Source organism: Elaeis guineensis, chromosome 5 (genome assembly GCF_000442705.2).
Source record: "Elaeis guineensis isolate ETL-2024a chromosome 5, EG11, whole genome shotgun sequence".
Classification (NCBI taxonomy): Eukaryota; Viridiplantae; Streptophyta; class Magnoliopsida; order Arecales; family Arecaceae; genus Elaeis; species Elaeis guineensis.
This window is the reverse complement of record NC_025997.2, coordinates 116,956,826-116,976,626: the sequence shown is the minus strand read 5'-3', so window position 1 is coordinate 116,976,626 and position 19,801 is coordinate 116,956,826. Positions and strand designations below refer to the sequence as shown.

The 19,801-nt window shown below is 42.5% G+C and overlaps 1 protein-coding gene across 1 annotated transcript; it reads right to left on the bottom strand.

Moving 5' to 3' along the window:
• Window positions 1–18,248: 18,248 nt before the first annotated feature.
• LOC105033345 (probable carboxylesterase 17) lies at window positions 18,249–19,582 on the bottom strand. The gene has a single exon (XM_010908105.4). It carries the CDS (start codon window positions 19,526–19,528, stop codon window positions 18,494–18,496), a length of 1,035 nt encoding a protein of 344 aa, XP_010906407.1. The 5' UTR covers window positions 19,529–19,582; the 3' UTR covers window positions 18,249–18,493.
• Between the last annotated feature and the right edge of the window lie 219 nt (window positions 19,583–19,801).

Sequence of the window (19,801 nt, the reverse complement as noted above, 5' to 3'; positions counted from 1 at the left end):
TCAAAGTTACTGAGGTCTTTTCGAGGATCTAGTAAGTTAGCCCTTCGGAGGTTCTCTAAGGGTCTCCCTCCACTTCTCGCATGACTCAGGCTTTGTAGGGGTCTGATAAGTTAGCCCCACCTCGAAGTCATCGAGATCTTCTCGAAGATCTGGTAAGTTAGCCCTCCGGAGGTTCCCTAAGAGTCTCCCTCCGCTTCTTGTGCGACTCGAGCTCTGTAGGGGTCTGATAAGTTAGCCCCACCTCGAAGTTATCAAGTGTTAGATGTGTGCCCTAGATGCCAGATTGGCTGACACATTCCTGTATCCTTCTATCACATTATGTACATTGTGTCTGTGATACATTCTTTGAGTTAGTAGGAATGTCAATTCATATTTTCAAGAGTTAAAAATTTAAGGCATAAATTTACATAACTAACTCATAAACAGCTCTTGACCATAGGATCATCATGAGGATGGTGATCGATCCGGAAGGTTGCTGTATGATCGCTTTCTTAGGGTAGATGTGTTTTGAGTCTATGGTGTAGAGACACCGGAGTGAGAGTACAGATATTCATTGAGAATGAGAGTACTGAGCGTGACCATATCGAGCAGTCATAAGGAAATCTACCTTCTCGTCGATGACTAACTCGATGCTGCAGTTGTGTGTCTAGTTTTTTGACCTGAGGTGCATCGACGATTCACCTTGAGTGTGTTATAGTTTGACTACACCATAACTCGATCTTCTAGCCATTCAGAATCCTGAGGCGTATGTTGGTTGTAGCATGTTCATTGTAGGAACTAGATTGTACCAAGATGGGATCTATCAACTTCGGTAGATGAGAGGAGTAGTCCTATGATGATCGAAAGATCGAGTCCTTAAGCCCATGGCCATGACAGAGTGAAATAATGAAAAAAAAATTTCCATTAGAATTTCACATCGGACTCAGATCGATCGATTAACTTATATGACTGATGTTGGGTTTGATGAGTTCACCTTAACCCTAATTCAGTCGGGACTCATGAAAAAGAAACTCAATCACACAAGTAGCTGCACCAAGAGGTTCGTTTTCAGTTCTGATGGATTGCCATCATATACTGCTAGGTGTCACTGATAAATTTTGAGAGTAATTAGAATGATATTAATGATCGATCATTCTAATTGTCTAAATCAGAAGAGTTCTGATCCATCGAAAGGAGTTTCGATGATGTCGATGATGAGATCACGACATGTCTCATTACCATACAGAATTGAACCTAACTAGGTCACACAAATAAGGGTTAGGGTCTGGATGTCATCAATTGGGCTAACTTAATTGATTTGGATTAGATCCAATTAGGTTCAAGAAAATCGAGCTAGCACTCGATTGAGCCTAACTTTCTCCTCGTGTAATCTTTTCTGTCTCTACTGAGTCAAATATGATTTGACTCATCCAGAGAACCTTAAAAAGATTTTTTTCAATCTAAATAAAGCTTGTCCAGTTCAGAAAAGGTTTGTCTTAATTCATGAGATGAATTTAAAACAACACCTGCTAATTCCTAGCACCTGCCAATTTTATTTTAGGACATCTGTCAAAAGTTGACATATGGATCTTAAACTGAAGAGAGCTCATTGGAGGATTTTTATGGAGTGTCCACATGTCAAAATCTAATTGAATTGGGTGCCATAATCAGATTATGGCATGAGCCCAATTGGATTAAAGTGGGCGCCCCAAATAGATAAGAACCAAAGAGTCCTGATAAACTTAGACTCTTTGGCGCCATTTTGATTGAGCTTATCCAATGTTGGCGCCAACTTTGGAGAGAGGGTGGGGTTCTTATCTAATATGATCAAATGACATCACTCTATTAATCAAAATTTTTTTAGAATTTATTAAAATTTTTTGATTGATTGAATTATGTGGCACTGCACAGCATACAGGGTCTATATAAACCCTGCTGCACCTAGGATTTCATGGAAGAAATTATTTTATGCACAAAACCCAATAGCTACCACCTCCTCCCCTCTTCTCCATATCCTTCCTACTCTCCTTCCTCCCCTCTTCATGTCCAAAAAGTTGGACGTCCATCTGGCAAAGATCCAAGGTGTGGTGACGCCTGGAATAGAAGGCTACAGGACTTCTTCGACAGGCTGCTGCTCCAACTTCAGGAAGACTTTTGAAGATCTTTCTAATCAGATTTAGATTTGATTTTTGGAGCATAGATTCATGAGGAGAAGATATTATAGATCTTGCCTGAGTGGATACCGGTAGAGGCCAGGCGCTTGCTTGGCTACATCAGAACCTCGGACTGTGCAGAGATCATCTACAGGGTAATTAGATTACCTTGAGGTACTTTTTCTTTCATCATAATTTTAGATTTAATTTTAGATTTAATTTTAGATTTAATTTTAGATTTTAAATATTAGATAATAAAATTAGATCTAGAGAATTAGATCTGAAATATGTAGGATAATTTTTTTTTTTAAATTATTCCATCCTAGATTTGATGAAATCTGGAAGATCCTACGAGGAAAAGCGATTTTTCTCCTTCAACGATATTCTGAGAGTCTGATTAGTTATCTCTCTGAAGATTTTTTAAGAATTTTTTTTCACTTCTCGTATGACTCGGACTCTGTAGGGGTCTGGTAAGTTAGTCCCATCTCAAAGTCATCGAGGTCTTCTCGAAGGTCTGGTAAGTTAGCCCTCCGAAGGTTTCTTAAGGGTCTCCCTCTGCTTCTCGTGCAACTCGGGCTCTGCAGGGATCTGGTAAGTTAGCCCACCTCAAAGTTACTGAGATCTTTTCGAGGATCTAGTAAGTTAGCCTTCTGGAGGTTCTCTAAGGGGCTCCCTCCACTTCTCGCATGACTCAGGCTTTGTAGGGGTCTGATAAGTTAGCCCCACCTCGAAGTCATCGAGATCTTCTCGAGGATCTGGTAAGTTAGCCCTCCGGAGGTTTCCTAAGAGTCTCCCTTCGGTTCTTGTGCGACTCGAGCTCTGCAGGGGTCTGATAAGTTAGCCCTGCCTCGAAGTTATCAAGATCTTCTCGAGGGTCTGGTAAGTTAGCCCTTCGAAGGTTTTCTAAGGATCTCCCTCCACTTCTTGTGCAACTCGAGCTCTGTAGGGGTCTGATAAGTTAGCCCTACCTCAAAATCATTCGAGATCTTCTCAGGGGTTTGGTAAGTTAGCCCTCATATTATTTGACCATAGTTATAATTCAGTATCTTGAGTAGGAGGAGGAAGTAACTCTTGGAGAGCTTGGGTGCCAATCACAAATTGATGGCTTTGCAAATTTTATTTTTATGAAAAATAGTTACATCATTAGTGATATATGTGGAGATTTGCTGAGTTTCATGGCCTTGATATTAGAGTCACATTGAGCTACTTTAGCCTATAAGCTTTTGGGCATGCCATTTCATCCACTCGGTTGGACAATAGCCTTCCATCTAGCATATGCTGTTGGGAATAGTGTCCCAAAGCTAATCGCCAGTCTGTTGATGGTTATGCTTTTTTTGTATTAGTACATGAATTATAAATAAATAAAAATTATTTTAGTATTTTTTTCATCACAAATGTTTCATCTTCTAATGAACTCCTGTGTTGTGGTGAAGTCCTTAAGACTATTTAGACTCAACAAAGGAGGATTTGTCGCTTAGTCCTTAAACCTGTTCGCGACCAAATGATACGTTGTTACCAAGGACGACAACGTTTATCGAGCATAGGTCATTTTGTGCCATATGGGTTGGTTGTCCTCATAACCAAGGAGTGTGGAGACACTGGTATGGCATACATGTGAGATGTAATGGTACATCTGCACTGAACGTGACCGACTTCGGAGCTATTTCTACTGTCAAGATTTGCTCCGATGGGATATGGGTATAAATGTCCCTCTGACCTGAGACCGCCACGATCCTCTAATAAAATCCTCAAAAATTATTAGGTCCCTAAAATGATTAAGTTATAATGATAACTAAGTCAATGCCTCCCATTAAGTGAGTGATAATGAGTCCATTAGTTCAATGATCATTGGAGGCCCAAAGGCCTGGTGCTCATTGGCTAATGGAATTATCATTCATAATATGATAATTTGGTTGAGTCTTTCTGATGGTGGTTAGGTTGGCCGGCCAAAGTCGGGCCTGATCATTTATTGGTCTGATTCACCAAATTAAGTCATGTTAATGGTTGGACCTAACCAGATTTTTTCAGTGGAGGCCAAAGCCTACTGATTAGGTTCTAGGGCAAAATCAATTACTAGAAGTTGTTTAGAGAAACAACTGGTTAAGAACCTACCCATAGATGCACATGGGTTGCCAACTAAAGTTGGACTCGTGTGTAGTCTGTGTGGATTCTAGTACCCATTAAAGAATTAAAGTAATTCCTTGAATTGGAGGCTGAGGCTACCAGTTCATAAAAATATTGAGAAAAACTTTAGACTAAAGTTCAAGTCTTTAGTATTAATTTATGTACTAATAGAGGTCTGATTTTTCTTTATACAGCTATGGCCACTACCCTGTCGCTCCGATCATTATTAGATAATGACAAGCTCATGGGACCTAATTTTGATAGCTGGTATCAAAAATTGAAAATCATCCTTGAGCATGAGCAGATCTTTTATGTAGTAACGGATCCAGCACCTGAGGAGCCAGCTCCGAACGCTAGTAAGGCGATCTGAGATACTTACCAGAAGTGGCTCAATGAACCGCACCACCGTCCGATGTATTATGCTGGCAGCAATGAATGACGAGTTCAGCTGTAGGTTTGAGAACGCCCAACCACAGGAGATGCTTCAAATGTTGAACGACTCCTTTGGCACGCCTGACGATGTTGAAAGGCACAAAACTAGTTGTGCCATTTTCAATGCTCGGATGAGGGATGGGGTTTCAGTCACTGATCATGTACTGTACATGATCGAGATGATTGTGAAGCAAAAATTTAGTGCAGGGGCAAAATGGTAATTTTAAAACTTTTTTAAAATTACTATTTTACAGCGGAATTATTAATTAATCTCATTAATTAATACTAATTAATCCTACACTAGGATCTAAATATGATACAACAGCATGCATTTAAATTTGAAATTCAAATTTGAATCAGTAAACGTTTTACAGTACTGTGTTCAGAACACATCACCTTTTGCGGGTAGTCGATCACCACAATTTGATCACCGTCGGAGGGCTCTGATCGTCACATCGCAGCCACATAAATGTCTGGCCTCTGCAGATCGTCCACACGAAGCTTCCGTCTGATCAGCTCCTCACGAATGCTAGTTCGTGATTTCACCCTTTTGATGGCAGATGTTGATCGAACTCCTTCGATCGATGTGTGCCGACTTCTTGGATGCTCCGGATCATCTGCATAGTTGCTTGAGAGGCTGATGGATCTCTTCCTGAAATTTAGTGGACTCACGACACTCGTGGCACACCAATCTCACTTCCCGAACCCTAGGTAGAAACCCTAGGGTACACACCAAAAACCCTGCGCCCAATTTTCTCTCTTTTCTTTCTTTTTCTCTCGGAAGGTTTTGGACCTTCACCTTGCGCAGAAGCCTTCCTCACGCCCCAAAGTTTCTCTCTTAAAATTTTTACGCACGTCCCACCTTTCTCCTCTTTTTAAAACAACGTCAAACATGTCTTATCTACGTGAGAGGATAAAGACAAGAGGTTACACATTTGAATTCAAATCAAATTTGAATTCAAACGAAAACCAACTTATCCCTATCCTTTTGGGCGTGAGAAGAGAAGGGGCGTGGCTCTTTGTGCGTAGAAAATATTTCACGAGAAATCTTTTCTCGTGTAAGTAATGTGGCGCACAAAATGGATAAGGATGAAAGGGCAAGTGATAAGTTATCCATTCAAATTCAAACATGCTTTGAATTTGAATGGCTAACTAATTATTTTATCCATCCATATGGCGCACAAATGAGGGCGTGGGGAAGGATTTTGCATGAGAAAAATTTCACGAGAAGTTTCTTCTCGTGAATTCAAATGGGTGCAAGGAAGTTGGGTGTCGCCGGGAATTTAAAACAAGGTGGTTTGATTCAAATTGAGCCAACCTAGTTTAAAATAGGTCAAGCACAATTAGATTAGGTCAACATTTAACCTAATCGGGTCATCCAAACTGAATCCAATTCAATTGGACTTGATCCAAAAATAATTACTCAATCAAATTGAGTTAATTAGTGATTAAATCACTAATTAAACCTCTCATAAATATTGAGTCCAAATTCGATGGACAATCAGGCATCAGAGACCATCGATATGAAATCCTGATCAAAGAGTTCAAATTTCAAATTCAAAATTTGAAATTTAAAATTTTGACCTCGGTACCCAAAATATGTGGAACTCATGATCAGAGAATCCTAATTCTCAATCATAGAGTCTCAGATAGATAAGACTCATAATCAGCCATCAGATCAGAAAGGAACCTCTAATGTGTGTGACCCCGCAGGTTCGAACCTAAGCCAGTAGCACAGAAACCAATTTCTGTACTAATCGAAGTGACCATCTAGCAATGGTATCCGACGACCGGATAGGTCGAATAATCACAATCGCAACATTCAGAACCTACGTGAATATGGTTACCGTATAATTCATCCCTTTTGACTCCTGTGTTTAGGATGACTCAGGGTTAAACTGTCAACCCTGATGATATCATCCGAATTGTGCTCAACTCAATTAGTCCTGTGACTCCTCACTAGGACTACCCTAGCCAAGGTTTTGCTAAATTGAAACACGACTGTACACAGCTCCTAAACTGGAGTGGTCAATCCCATCTTGACACACGCACCGACAAGTCAAGTACTTGACTACACCCAGCAACCTTCCGTCACTGAATTAGAAATTCAGGTAGTCCAGTGCCTAAGTGCAGTGAGTTGCTTGCAAGTCACCGTGGCGGTCTCAGGTCGGAGGGACATTTATACCCATATCCCATCGGAGCAAATCTTGACAGCAGAAATAGCTTCAGAGTTGGTCACGTTCAGTGCAGATGTACCATTATATCTCACCTGTATGCCATACCAGTGTCTCCACACTCTTTGGTTATGAGGACAACCAACCCATATGGCACACAACGACCTATGCTCGATAAACATTGTCGTCCTTGGTAACAACGTATCTTTTGATCACGAACATGTTTAAGGACTAAGCGACAAATCCTCCTTTGTCGAGTCTAAATAGTCCTAAGGACTTCACCACAACACAGGAGTTCATTAGAAGATGAAACATTTGTGATGAAAAAATATCAAAATAATTTTTATTTATTTATAATTCATGTACTAATATAAAAAAGGAGCACAACCGTCAACAGGCTGACGATTGACTTTGGGACACTATTCCCAACAGATTGAGCGCCTAAGCAAATTGGGTTTTTCTCTGCACGAGAAGCTCGGTAAGGATGCGATCCTTAATTCCTTGCCCAAGTCTTTCCTTCCATTCCTTACTCATTTTCGAATGACAAAGCCTGCAGTAAACTACCATGGGTTGTTAGGGTTGCTGCAGAACTTTGAGAAGGATCACCAGCTCCATAAGGAGTCGGTGAATGTAGTGGGAGGATCTTTTTCTCGTCGTCGACCCTTTGGAAAGGGGAAGAAGAACAAGAAGAAGAAGAACAAGAAGGTGCAGCCTCATGCTGGGACAGTTGCACAGGGTCAGACTAAGAAGCGCAAGCCCGACCAGAGCCAGGCAGAGTGCTTCTTTTGCAAGAAGCAGGGGCATTGGAAGAGGAACTGTCCTCAATACATTGCCTCCCTGGACCCGAACAGGCCGAAGAAGAGGCAAGGTAATTATATGATAATTCTTTGCAACTTTTTCATTTGTGATACTACTGCCTGGGTATTGGATACTGGAAGCCCTTATCATATTTGTAATTCGATGCAGGGTCTGCAGGTCAGTAGGAGATTTATGAAGGCGAGAGGTTCCTGAATGTTGGAGATGGAAGCAAAATTTCAGTTCTAGCTTTAGGAATCATAAGTCTTGTAATCAATTTTTGTAATGTAATTCTGAGTGAATGTCACTATTATCCAAGCTTTTTATTAAATATTAGTTCTGTAGGCCTTTTGGTCATGTACGGTTATGATTTTTTAATCAAAGAAAATATTTGCAATATCATTTTGAATGGTGTTACAATATTTGTTGGATAATTAAATAATAAAATTTACTTACTATCACTGCCTGTTAATGTGGTTCAAAACTTCGGTAAACGTCCTAGAATAGATAATGTGTCAGAAGTCTACCTTTGGCACTGTAGGCTAGGTCATATCAATAAGAACAGGATAAACAGGTTGGCTCAAGAAGGAATTTTTGAACTTGGTGATTGTGAATCACTTCCAACCTGTGAGTCTTGTCTTCTTGGAAAGATGACCAAGTCACCTTTTACTGAAAAAGGTGAGCGAGCCAGTGAACTCTTGGATCTGGTACATTCTGATGTATGTAGACCTATGAGCTCAAGTGCAAGAGGTGGATATTTCTACTTCATAACCTTCACAGATGACCTATCGAGGTATGGGTATATCTACTTAATGAAGCATAAGTTGGAGTCCTTTGAAGTGTTCAAACTATTCCGAAATGAGATAGAAAAATAAACTGGAAAGTGTATTAAAATTCTTCGATCTGATCGAGGAGGTGAATACCTTTCCAATGAGCTTCTGACGTATCTAGGAGAGAATGAGATTCTCTCAGTGGACTCCTCCTGGAACACCACAGCATAATGGTGTGTCTGAAAGGAGGAATCGGACCTTATTGGACATGGTTCGATCCATGATGAGGTTTGCTGGTCTGTCGATCTTCCTCTGGGAATATACGCTCGAATCGGCTTGTTATCTTCTAAATAGAGTTCCGAGTAAGTCTGTAGCCAAAACGCCATATGAGATATGGATAGGATGTAAGCCAGTACTCTCGCACCTTAGGGTTTGGGGGTGTCCGGCTTATGTTAAATATTTAATTACAGACAAGCTTGGACCTAGGTCTGACAAGTGTAATTTTATAGGGTACCCAAAAGAGACCAAAGGATATTATTTCTACCTTGCTGATGAGCAAAAGGTGTTTGTCAGTCTTAAGGCAATCTTTTAGAAAAAGAATTCCTTAGTGAAGGAACTGTTGCCTCTAAGGTCGAACTTGACGAAGTTCGACAGGTGAAAAAATTGACACATGTTACTGAACCTGAACCGGATTTGATTAGATCAGATCCGGAGCCCATTGATTATGCACCCTTAAGGCGGTCTGATAGAGTACCACATCAACCAGACAGATACTATGGTTTCTTGATCCGGGATGGTGATCCTGTCGAACTTGATGAAAACGATGAGGATCTGATCACCTACATGGATGCAATGCAGAGACCTGACTCTGAGAAATGGCTAGAGGCCATGAAATCCAAAATGGAGTCCATGAAGGTCAACGATGTGTGGACATTGGTTGACTCACCCAAAGGAGTGAAACCCATAGGGTGTAAGTGGGTCTTCAAGAGGAAGAGGGGCGCAGACGGAAAGGTGGAAACCTATAAAGCCCGTCTGGTTGCCAAGGGATATCATCAACGTTATGGTATAGATTATGACGAGATATTTTTTCTGTGGCAATGCTCCAATCCATTTGGATTATGCTTGCGATAGCTGCCCATCTAGACTTTGAAATCTGGCAGATGGATGTGAAGACAGCTTTCCTAAACGGAGAGCTGGACGAAGAGGTGTATATGATACAACCTGAAGGGTTCACATCCACAGATGAGTCTAAGGTATGTAAGCTACAAAAGTCCATTTATGGACTTAAGCAGGCATCTCGGAGTTGGAACATACGTTTTGATAGGACGATCAAAATGTATGGCTTCGTTAAGAACGGAGAAGAGCCTTGTATTTATAAGTGTGCTAATGATCCAGTAATAGTATTTCTTGTATTGTATGTGGATGACATTCTCTTAATCGAGAATGATGTCCCAATATTACAGGGAATAAAAATTTGGCTATCATCACAGTTCTCCATGAAGGATCTGGGAGAAGCTTCCTACATCCTAGGGATGAGGATCTATAGGGATAGATCCAAAAGGTTGCTTGGCTTATCCCAGTCCACGTACATTGATACTATGCTGAAAAGGTTCAGCATAGAGAATTTCAAGAAAGGCTATCTACCGATAGGTCATGTAATTTCTCTCTCGAAAAAGGATTGTCCGACAACACCTCAAGAGAGAGAGCATATGGGTAGAATTTTATATACTTCGGTAGTGGAATCTATCATGTACGCCATGACATGTACATGACCAGATGTGACATACTCACTAGGGGTAGTGAGTAGATACCAATCTGATCCAGGGGAGAATCACTGGAAGGTTGTTAAAACCATCCTGAAGTATTTAAGAAATACTAAGGACCAGTGGCTTGTATATGGTGAATCGGACTTGAGACTTATAGGGTTTACAGACTCTAGTTTTCAGTCTGATCGCGATGACAGCAAGAGTGTGTCAGGATTTATTTTTACCCTTAATGGTGGGGCTGTCTGCTGGAAGAGTTTCAAGCAGCACACTGTGGCTGATTCAGTATGCGAGGTGGAGTATATTACTGCATCAGATGCTGTCAAAGAAGCAGTGTGGCTGAGAAAATTTATCACCGAGCTCGGAGTAGCACCCTCCCTTGTTGGTCCAGTTTTGCTCTACTGTGACAGCTCTGGAGCCATTGCTCAGACGAAGAAACCGAAGGCACACCAGCGAACGAAACATATTCTGCACCGCTACCATCTCATCCGGGAGATCGTGGATCGAGGTAACGTCGACCTTCAGAAGATCGACGGGAAGAAAAACCTGGCCGACCCATTCACTAAAGCCATTGTGGTGAAGGAGTTCAACGACTACAAGTCGAAGATGGGTATTAGATACTGCACCGATTGGCTTTAGGCCAAGTGGGAGATTATTGAGAATAGTGTCCCAAAGTCAATCGTCAGCCTGTTGACGGTTGTGCTCCTTTTGTATTAGTACATGAATTATAAATAAATAAAAATTATTTTGATATTTTTTCATCATAAATGTTTCATCTTCTAATGAATTCCTGTGTTGTGGTAAAGTCCTTAGGACTATTTAGACTCGACAAAGGAGAATTTGCCGCTTAGTCCTTAAACCTGTTCGCGACCAAATGATACGTTGTTACCAAGGACGACAACGTTTATCGAGCATAGGTCGTTGTGTGCCATATGGGTTGGTTGTCCTCATAACCAAGGAGTGTGGAGACACTGGTATGGCATACAGGTGAGATGTAATGGTACATCTGCACTGAATGTGACCGACTCCGGAGCTATTTCTACTATCAAGATTTGCTCCGATGGGATATGGGTATAAATGTCCCTCTGACCTGAGACCGCCACGGTGACTTGCAAGCAACTCACTGCACTTAGGCATTGGACTACCTGAATTTCTAATTCAGTGATGGAAGGCTGCTGGGTGTAGTCAAGTACTTGACTTGTCGGTGCGTGTGTCAAGATGGGATTGACCACTCCAGTTTAAGAGCTGTGTACAGTCGTGTTTCAATTTAGCAAAACCTTGGCTAAGGTAGTCCTAGTGAGGAGTCACAGGACTAATTGAGTTGAGCACGATTCGGATGATCTCATCAGGGTTGACAGTTTAACCCTGAGTCATCCTAAACACAGGGGTCAAAAGGGATGAATTATATGGTAACCATATTCACTTAGGTTCTGAATGTTGCGATTGTGACTATTCGACCTATCCAGTCATCGGGTACTATTGCTAGATGGTCACTTCGATTAGTGCAGGAATTGATTCCTGTGCTATCGGCTTAGGTTCGAACCTGCGGGGTCACACACATTAGAGGTTCCTTTCTGATCTGATGGCTGATTATGAGTCTTATGTGTCTGGGACTCTATGATTGAGAATTAGGATTCTCTGATCATGAGTTTCACACATTTTGGGTATCGGGGTCAAAATTTTGAATTTCAAATTTTGAATTTGAAATTTGAACTCTTTGATCAGGATTTCATATCGATGGTCTCTGATGCCTAATTGCCCATCGGATTTGGACTCAATATTTATGAGAAGTTTAATTAGTGATTTGATTGCTAATTAACTCAATTTGATTGAGTAATTATTTTTAGATCAAGTCCAATTGAATTGGATTCAGTTTGGATTGATCCGATTAGGTTAAGTGTTGATCTAATCGCTAAGGTGGTTTAGTCCCTGATTTGATCAGGGGTTAGGCTTAGTTAATTCCTGATTTGATTAGAATTTTATTGAGCCTAATTAAGCCTAATTATGTTGGGTTTAATCTGGTCTAATTGTGCTTAACCTATTTTAATTAGGTTGGCTCAATTTGAATCAAACCACCTTATTTTAAATTTCCTGCGCCACCCAACTTCCTTGCGCCCATTTGAATTCACGAGAAGAAATTTTTTCGTGAATTTTCTCCCACGCAAAGCTCTCTCACGCCCATGTTTTTGTGCGCCAATTATTTGGATTAACTTGGTTTGTTACCCATCCAAATTCAAAGGGGTTTTGAATTTGAATGGATAACCAAATAACCATGCGCCAGCTTATCCTCTTTTGTGCGCCCCATATTCCACACGAGAAATGGTTTCTCGTGAAAGTCTCCATGCACAAAAAAAAAAAAGAAAAAAGAAAGCCACGCCATCTCTTCTTTCTCACACAAATGGATGAGGATAAGATTGGTTGGCACTTGAATTCAAATTTGATTTGAATTCAAGTGAGCAACCACCTCTTCTTATCCACTCACACGTTTTCAACATCTCTTGCGATGTTTTATAAAATGAGAAAGAGAGGGGGCATGGGCAAGAAAAAAAGAAGAAGAGATAAGGAGCATGGGGAGGTTCTGGAAAAATTTTGAAGTGTTCAAAATTTACCGAGAAGAGAGACAAAGGAGAGAGAAGTGGGCGCAGGGTTTTTGGTGTGTACCCTAGGGTTTCTACCTAGGGTTCGAAAAGTGAGATTGGTGTGCCACGAGTGTCGTGAGTCCATCAAATTTCAGGGAGAGATCCATCAGCCTCTCAACCAACCGTGCAGACGATCCGAAGCATCCGAGGAGTCGGCACACATCGATCGAAGGAGTTCGATCAACATCAGCCATCAAAAGGGTGAAATCACGAACTAGCATTCGTGAGTAGCCGATCAGACGGAAGCTTCGTGTGGACGATCCGCAGAGGTCAGACACTAGTGTGGCTGCGACGTGACGATCAGAGCACCCCGATGGTGATCAGATTGCGGTGATCGACTACCTACAAAAGGTGATGTGTTCTGAACACAGTACAGTAAAAAGTTTACTGTTTCAAATTTGAATTTCAAATTTAAATGCATGCTGTTGTATCATATTTAGATCCTAGTGTAAGATTAATTAGTATTAATTAATGAGATTAATTAATAATTTCACTGTAAAATAGTAATTTTGAAAAAGTTTTAAAATTATCATTTTGCCCCTGCACTGAATTTTCGCTACATATGCTTGGTAGGCTGTGAGACTTTGGCTCACCGCATCATCAGATCATCAGATCAAAGTTAATCATTAGGCGACAAGACCCACATTTTTCTGTAAAAGATTAATTAGTCTATATTTGGTTATCTCATCTAGATGTGAGCCGGTTCTCACCATTCGGCTCAGATTCCATATGACCCTCCAGTAATCATATGGATTTCTATTTGGATAGGTCGCTCTTCTTCCATCATTTGCTCTTCGTCCTGCTATTGTTCCTACCGCGCTGGTGCTTGCTGCGACTGAGGTTGAGGGAGATGTTGTTGAGGTAGAGGGGGCGGCTGCTGAACTCTCGAAGCTCAACATTGAGAGGCTGCTCTTTGGACAAAATGATTCAGCTGCCCCTACCTGACAAGCCTCTTAATCTCGTCACGAAGATGATGGCAGTCTTCAGTATCGTGACTATGATCACGATGGTAAAAGCAGTATCTATTCGGATCTCGATAGCATTCCAGCCTTGTTCTCATCAGTCAGGGCTCCAGTAACTCAGGCCCCACTTGTAACAACACCTCTCTTCGAGGAATATTTAGGGACGTATAGCTATCATACAGTCGAGGAGGTGATGATTGCCGAATCCTTCTCGAAGGACTGCGGGATCGATGATTTTGACCCCCATTATTCTGCCTCAAAAGGTAGAGATCGAGAGCACTGGGATCTTTTCTCCTCTCGCCTTGGATAGCGCTCCTTGCTAGATCTTACCACGGTTGAACCGATAGGAGTATCATCGGCAAAGACCTCTTCCATACGAGCATACTTCTCTGCACGGATAAGCATATCTAAGAGATCCCGAGGATAAGTCTTGACTAACGATTTTTTTAAGTCGTTCTTCAAGAGATTGCTCATCATTGCGACCATCACGGTTGACTGATTTAGATTTTGGACCTCTAGGCTCGCCACGTTGAATCTGTTCATAAAAGAGTAGATTGACTCATCCTCTTTTTGCTTGATAGTATGGAGGTAGTCGGACTATTTCTGCTGTCATCGGCTGCTGATGAAATGACCGATAAAAGACCGGCATAAATCTTCAAAGAAATGGATAGACGTCATTCTCAAACTCGAGTACCATTATCGAACGATCCCTTTAAGAGTTGGCGGGAACACTCGACAGAGGATTGCATCTGATGTTTTCTGAAGGAGCATGGCTGTCTTGAAGGTCTCCATATAATTGATGGGGTCGATGGTCGCATCATGGACCTCCAGCTGAGGTAGTTTGAAGTGTAGGGAGAATGGTTCTTGCACAATCCTCGGGATGAAGGATGGCTGGTTGTGATACCCTTCATAGGGTAGCATCGAGGAACCATTATTGTTGAGGATCTTTTCAATTTTCTGGCCAAATTGCTGGTCGAGCTCCTGGAACCGTCTTTCAAGATCAACTTCATAGACAGTACCAACCTTAGAGCATAGAGGAGATCGACGTCCGGAGATTGAGTCATGGCTCGATTGTGGGCTTGAAGATCGCCGCCTGGCTAGTTGCTGGGCCCTAAGGCGACTTTAATGAGTTAATCTCCTCTTCAGACTTCAAGGAGGTGTCTGCGGCTCTGGTTGAAGTGGTGGCCACGGAGTCGCAGACAAAATAGGATTCTGTAGGGGTGCCATTGTGGAAGGCACAGACGGCACCATCGAGGGAACTACATGATGCACCACAGAAGGAGATGCAAGGACAACTTGAGGACGCTGTGGTGCTGCCAGAAAGGGCGTGAGAAAGATCTGGACTACTTGAACTGCAGTCGTCAGATGTTGAACTTGTTGGAAGAGCTGACGGAATTGATCGGCCATAACTAGCACCAGTAGGATCGGTGGAGAGACAATTGATTGAATCGACGAAGGAATTTCTGACGTCAGTGGCTGAACTTGATTGTCAGCCTGACTGGCTGCTTGTCAGGAGGCGACGGCATTGAAAAGCCGAGAAGATATCCGTCTTGGAGCCATAAATGCGAACGTAGACCCTTCCTCTATCTGTTGTTGCTTAAATCGATCGGGGTCGAAAGATAGACACCTAAAAATCTCGAGCGGAGATGCTGGCGCTGGAGTCACCTGCAAAATAAGTCCCAAATCGAAAGTTATGGCTCCGGTGAGGACTCTCCGATGCTTAAGTCGGAAAAGTAGAGAACAAAGAAGCAGCAACGAGTTCTCTATAAGGGATTCGATTGAACTTATCTGGGTCCTCGGAGCTCTAGTTGTTTATATAGAAGAATATCGAATAGCTAGATTGTTAGTTGTGAGATTGCATGATCTCAAAATTATCGAACCGTTAGACATACCAAACTGGACGAGATAATTCAGCTCTTAAATACTACCGTAAGATCAGGGGAGATGGTTATGCCAAATCTTATATTATTTGGAATAGACAGCTGTTAGGCACGTCGAAGAGATAAGTCAACTGAACAATTCATATACAGATCAAACATCAGAGACATCTTAGCTCAGCATAGAGATGGACTCTTTAGCTCATATGGCAATTAGCGACCGTATTGATGACCTAAGAGCTTGACATATGTTATGATATAGCGCTGGTCCGAGATACTCACGATAATCACCGTAACAATATGAATAGCTATTTTTTGTTACAATTGATTGGGAAATACCAAGTCAAACTTCGACTAGCTCGGACCAAGGGCTATAATTTGATTCTTGGATTTAGATCAAGAGATACTTTATCGTTCCCTTTTTTTTTCCATGATATGACAATAGAAACATAAGGTCAAGATAATTAATTGAATCCAAATCACTGTATTTGTCCATTATGACAAAAGGATTGCATGCATACCTTAATGATGTAACTTAATACTTTAAGAAAATATTTTCTTTAAAAAAATATGAACTAAAATTTGGCATGGACTTTGTGGATTAGACAACTGAATAATGCTTCAGTTTGTTATTACAATCCTTGTTAAGAGAGTATTGTCAAACTACCTTAGCATGTTCTATTGAAACCTTTAATTGCAAATCTTTCCAACTCACATTGCTTGTTCACTCGAATATACCCAAAACTATTGTTGTTAATGCAAATTATAAAAATTGGTAAAAACCTTAATATTTAATATACATTTATGAAATTTTGATACTACCATATATTTTATCGATCACTCCAGTGTTCTGTAATATCTCTACATTCAACATATTTTTTTTAACTATATACTTTTTTGACAGGCTTCAATGGATTTACATATATCTTTATAATTCCTATTTATAATTGTTAGCAAGGATTTCGGGTCAGGATACCTGCAAATGATAATGCATTCTGTATATAATGTTGCACGCTCCACAAACATTTCAATTGCTGTATTTTAGATTAAGAGAGCCGGCCGGTATTTGTGCAATCCTGTTGAATAAAAAACTTTTCAATTTTTAGCATTGGGTGTAAAGAAGTTCTGGCGCTAGCAGTTGGAACCATCTAATTGTCTTACAGGCTGCATTAGGGTTTACGGCTGTAATTATATGTTGGGCTCAACCTGATTAGATCGGCACAGCCTTTTCGATTGGAAGTGTTGGACCTAGGTTTTAAGAAATTGTCTTGCGCTGGATTTCTTTGGATTTTCATTTTATATTAACCAGTATATATATAGTGTACATGATCATGTAGTTACAGCTATTGAGATGTTCAGTTCCTAAGAGAGGAGGAACATTCCGATCATATAGTTACAACCATAGGGGTATTATGTTCCTAAAAGGGAGAGTTATTCCGATTATAACAATAGAGCGTTGAGAGTTATTCCAGTTATTCCGTTCTTATCTAGTAGGCTACGTCTTATTCTATTCAAACATTTGGAGTGTAGAAACCTAGCAGATAGGATGATGAATGGCCAGATGATAGCCAAAATGCTCTTCTTAACTTGGAATATAGAGATTACGAACCAGTTTGACAGTTAGATGCTGGAACTGTGCTTGGTCAAGAGGCAATGTTGAATCTTTTCTAGATGAAATGGCAGTCAAGCTCGATATAGTTGGTTCACTGATGAAATACAGGATTGCTTGTAATATAGAAAGCTGATTAGTTGTTAAATAGAGTGGTTGGGTATCGTGAGATGTGGAAATCATCAAATAAGTAGTTTAACCATTGATGTTCCCATGCAGTGGATACCATAGCTTGATATTTCGCTTTAGTAGAGGAATAGGATTAATGTCATGGAAGGTACAATATCCCATAATAGATCTCTTAGAAGTGGGGCAATGAGCCTAATTTGAGTCTCAATAAGCAGGTAAAGATAATGAGGTAGAAGTAGAGGAGCAAGGCCTACTCCTTGTGATGACTTGACGTAACGAGCCACCCATAATGCAGCTTCTGAATAAGTGATGTGGTGCATGCATTGCTTGGCTTAGGATGTCGACGGGATACCGAACATTCATCATCCTGTCCACCAGGCTTCTACGCTCAAGTATTTGAATGGTATAATATCCGGTCTATTAGATCGGAATGGAATAACTCTCAAATCTTCTATAGTCGTAACTATATGATCGAGATGTTTCTCTCTCCTAGGAACAAAATATTTTTATGATTGTAATCATGTGATCGAGATGTTCCTCCCTCTTAGAAATGAAATTTCTCTACAGTTGTAACAACATGGGCATGTACACTATATATATATATATATATATTGATTATTATAAATGAAAATTCAAGATAAGCTAGTTGTTAATTTGCAATCTTTACTGTCCACATCAATCCAATATCTCTCCAACCAGAAATTAAAAAAAAAAAAAAGAAGAAGAAAAACCAATACGTATTTCTATTTTCTACACCCCTCCAGCCCGAATCGACGCGGATGTGTGCTTGGTCCACGCGGTAGAATATTTCTGCACATTGAAATAATAGTAGAAAAAGAGGGTTTCAGGGAAAAATCATATTTATTTAACCCAACCATGCTTAGTGGCTGGAGGTTCTGGTGGTCAACTTCCGTTCACCGATAGGACGGAAACAACATCATAAGATAAATAATAGCATAACACCGACGATCTGAGCTGATGGTCCATGTAATAATTTCTCCACCCAATAAGAGAAATTATTAGATGGGGTCCACAGGTTTGGTGGGGAGTGGGTCCGACCACCAACCCCTCCCCTAACGCCCTCCCTTCAGTGGCGGTCCACAAAGCCCTTGATGGCCTCGATCAACTCCCCGGTCCGGCTCGCCGCGACCGGTTCCGAGCCGACCAAGTCCCCGTACAAAAAGAAGCAGTGCCCCACGTCCCGGCTCATCACCACCTCCACCTCCTTCCCCGCCCTCCTCATCGCCTCGCAGTACTCCACCTCCCGGTCCCTCAACAAGTCCCCCTCCGCCACCGCCACCAGCAGCGGCGGCAGCCTCAGCCCCTCCAACGCCGGCGCCGGCTCCCCCACCGGCCACGTTATCGGATGGTCCTTCGTCGCTCCAATCGGTAGCGCCATCGCCGGGAACTTGTCCAGCAACTCCAGCGACATGAACGGCGTCGGCTGGTTCTCCACCTCCGACCGGCTCCGCTCCTCCCGACCGAACCCCGGGTGGAGGAGGATCCCCCCCACCACCCTTACCGGCGCCCAGAAACCCTCCTCCGCCGCCCCCGCCCGCGCCGCCACCTCGTGCACCAGGTTCCCCCCGGAGCTGTCCCCGAGGAGGAAGACCCGCGAGAAGTCCGCCGCCTTGCGGAGCCGCTCCGCCACCGGGTGCTCGGCGGCGGTGCCGGCGGCGAGGGAGCGGAGGTAGAGGAGGGCGCGGTAGGCGGCGTCGACGGCAGCGGGGAGGCGGTGCTCGGGGGCGAGGGGGAGGACGACGGAGACGACGGCGGCACCGGCGGAGGGGGCGAGGCGGGAGTAGAAGTGGTGGTACATGGACCAGGAGGGGTGGGTGATGCAGAAGCCCCCGCCGTGGAAGTGGAGGAGAAGGGGGAGGCGGCGGCCGTCGCCGGCGTTGGTGGCGGAGGGGAGGTAGAGGCGGAGGGCGGGATCGGCGGGGAGGTCGAGGACGGAGACGCCGTCGCGGGGGGAGTCGTTGGGGGGGACGGTGGCGGTGAGGAAGTGGGCCACGGGTGGGCCGTTCCAGGCCCGGTCCACCGAGCCGTCGTCGTAGAGGCGGATCCAGCCGGGGACCTCCACCACCACCACACGGTTTGGGTTGTTCGACGCTGCCGCCATCTTTTAGGGAGAGGGGTTTGGTCTCCTGCAATCGCTGCCACAAAAGCGGCGCCGGGAGGGGCGGGTTTTATAATGGGGGTACGAAGGTTGGTTGCGGTTGGAGGATGGAAAATAATATTAATTTTTTCTTTCATGTTCTTTATTTTTCTTTTGGGCCCCAACTAATTATTCTTATATATCTAAAATTCGTACCCATAACAGGGTTAAGTTGCATATAGTAGCCAGGTTCATGTTAGTATTATTAGTCAAAGAAAAGCAAATACTAGAAATAAA

Excerpts from the sequence above, each read along its gene's own strand:
- LOC105033345 (XM_010908105.4), bottom strand. The coding sequence starts at position 19,528 with ATGGCGGCAGCGTCGAACAACCCAAACCGTGTGGTGGTGGTGGAGGTC.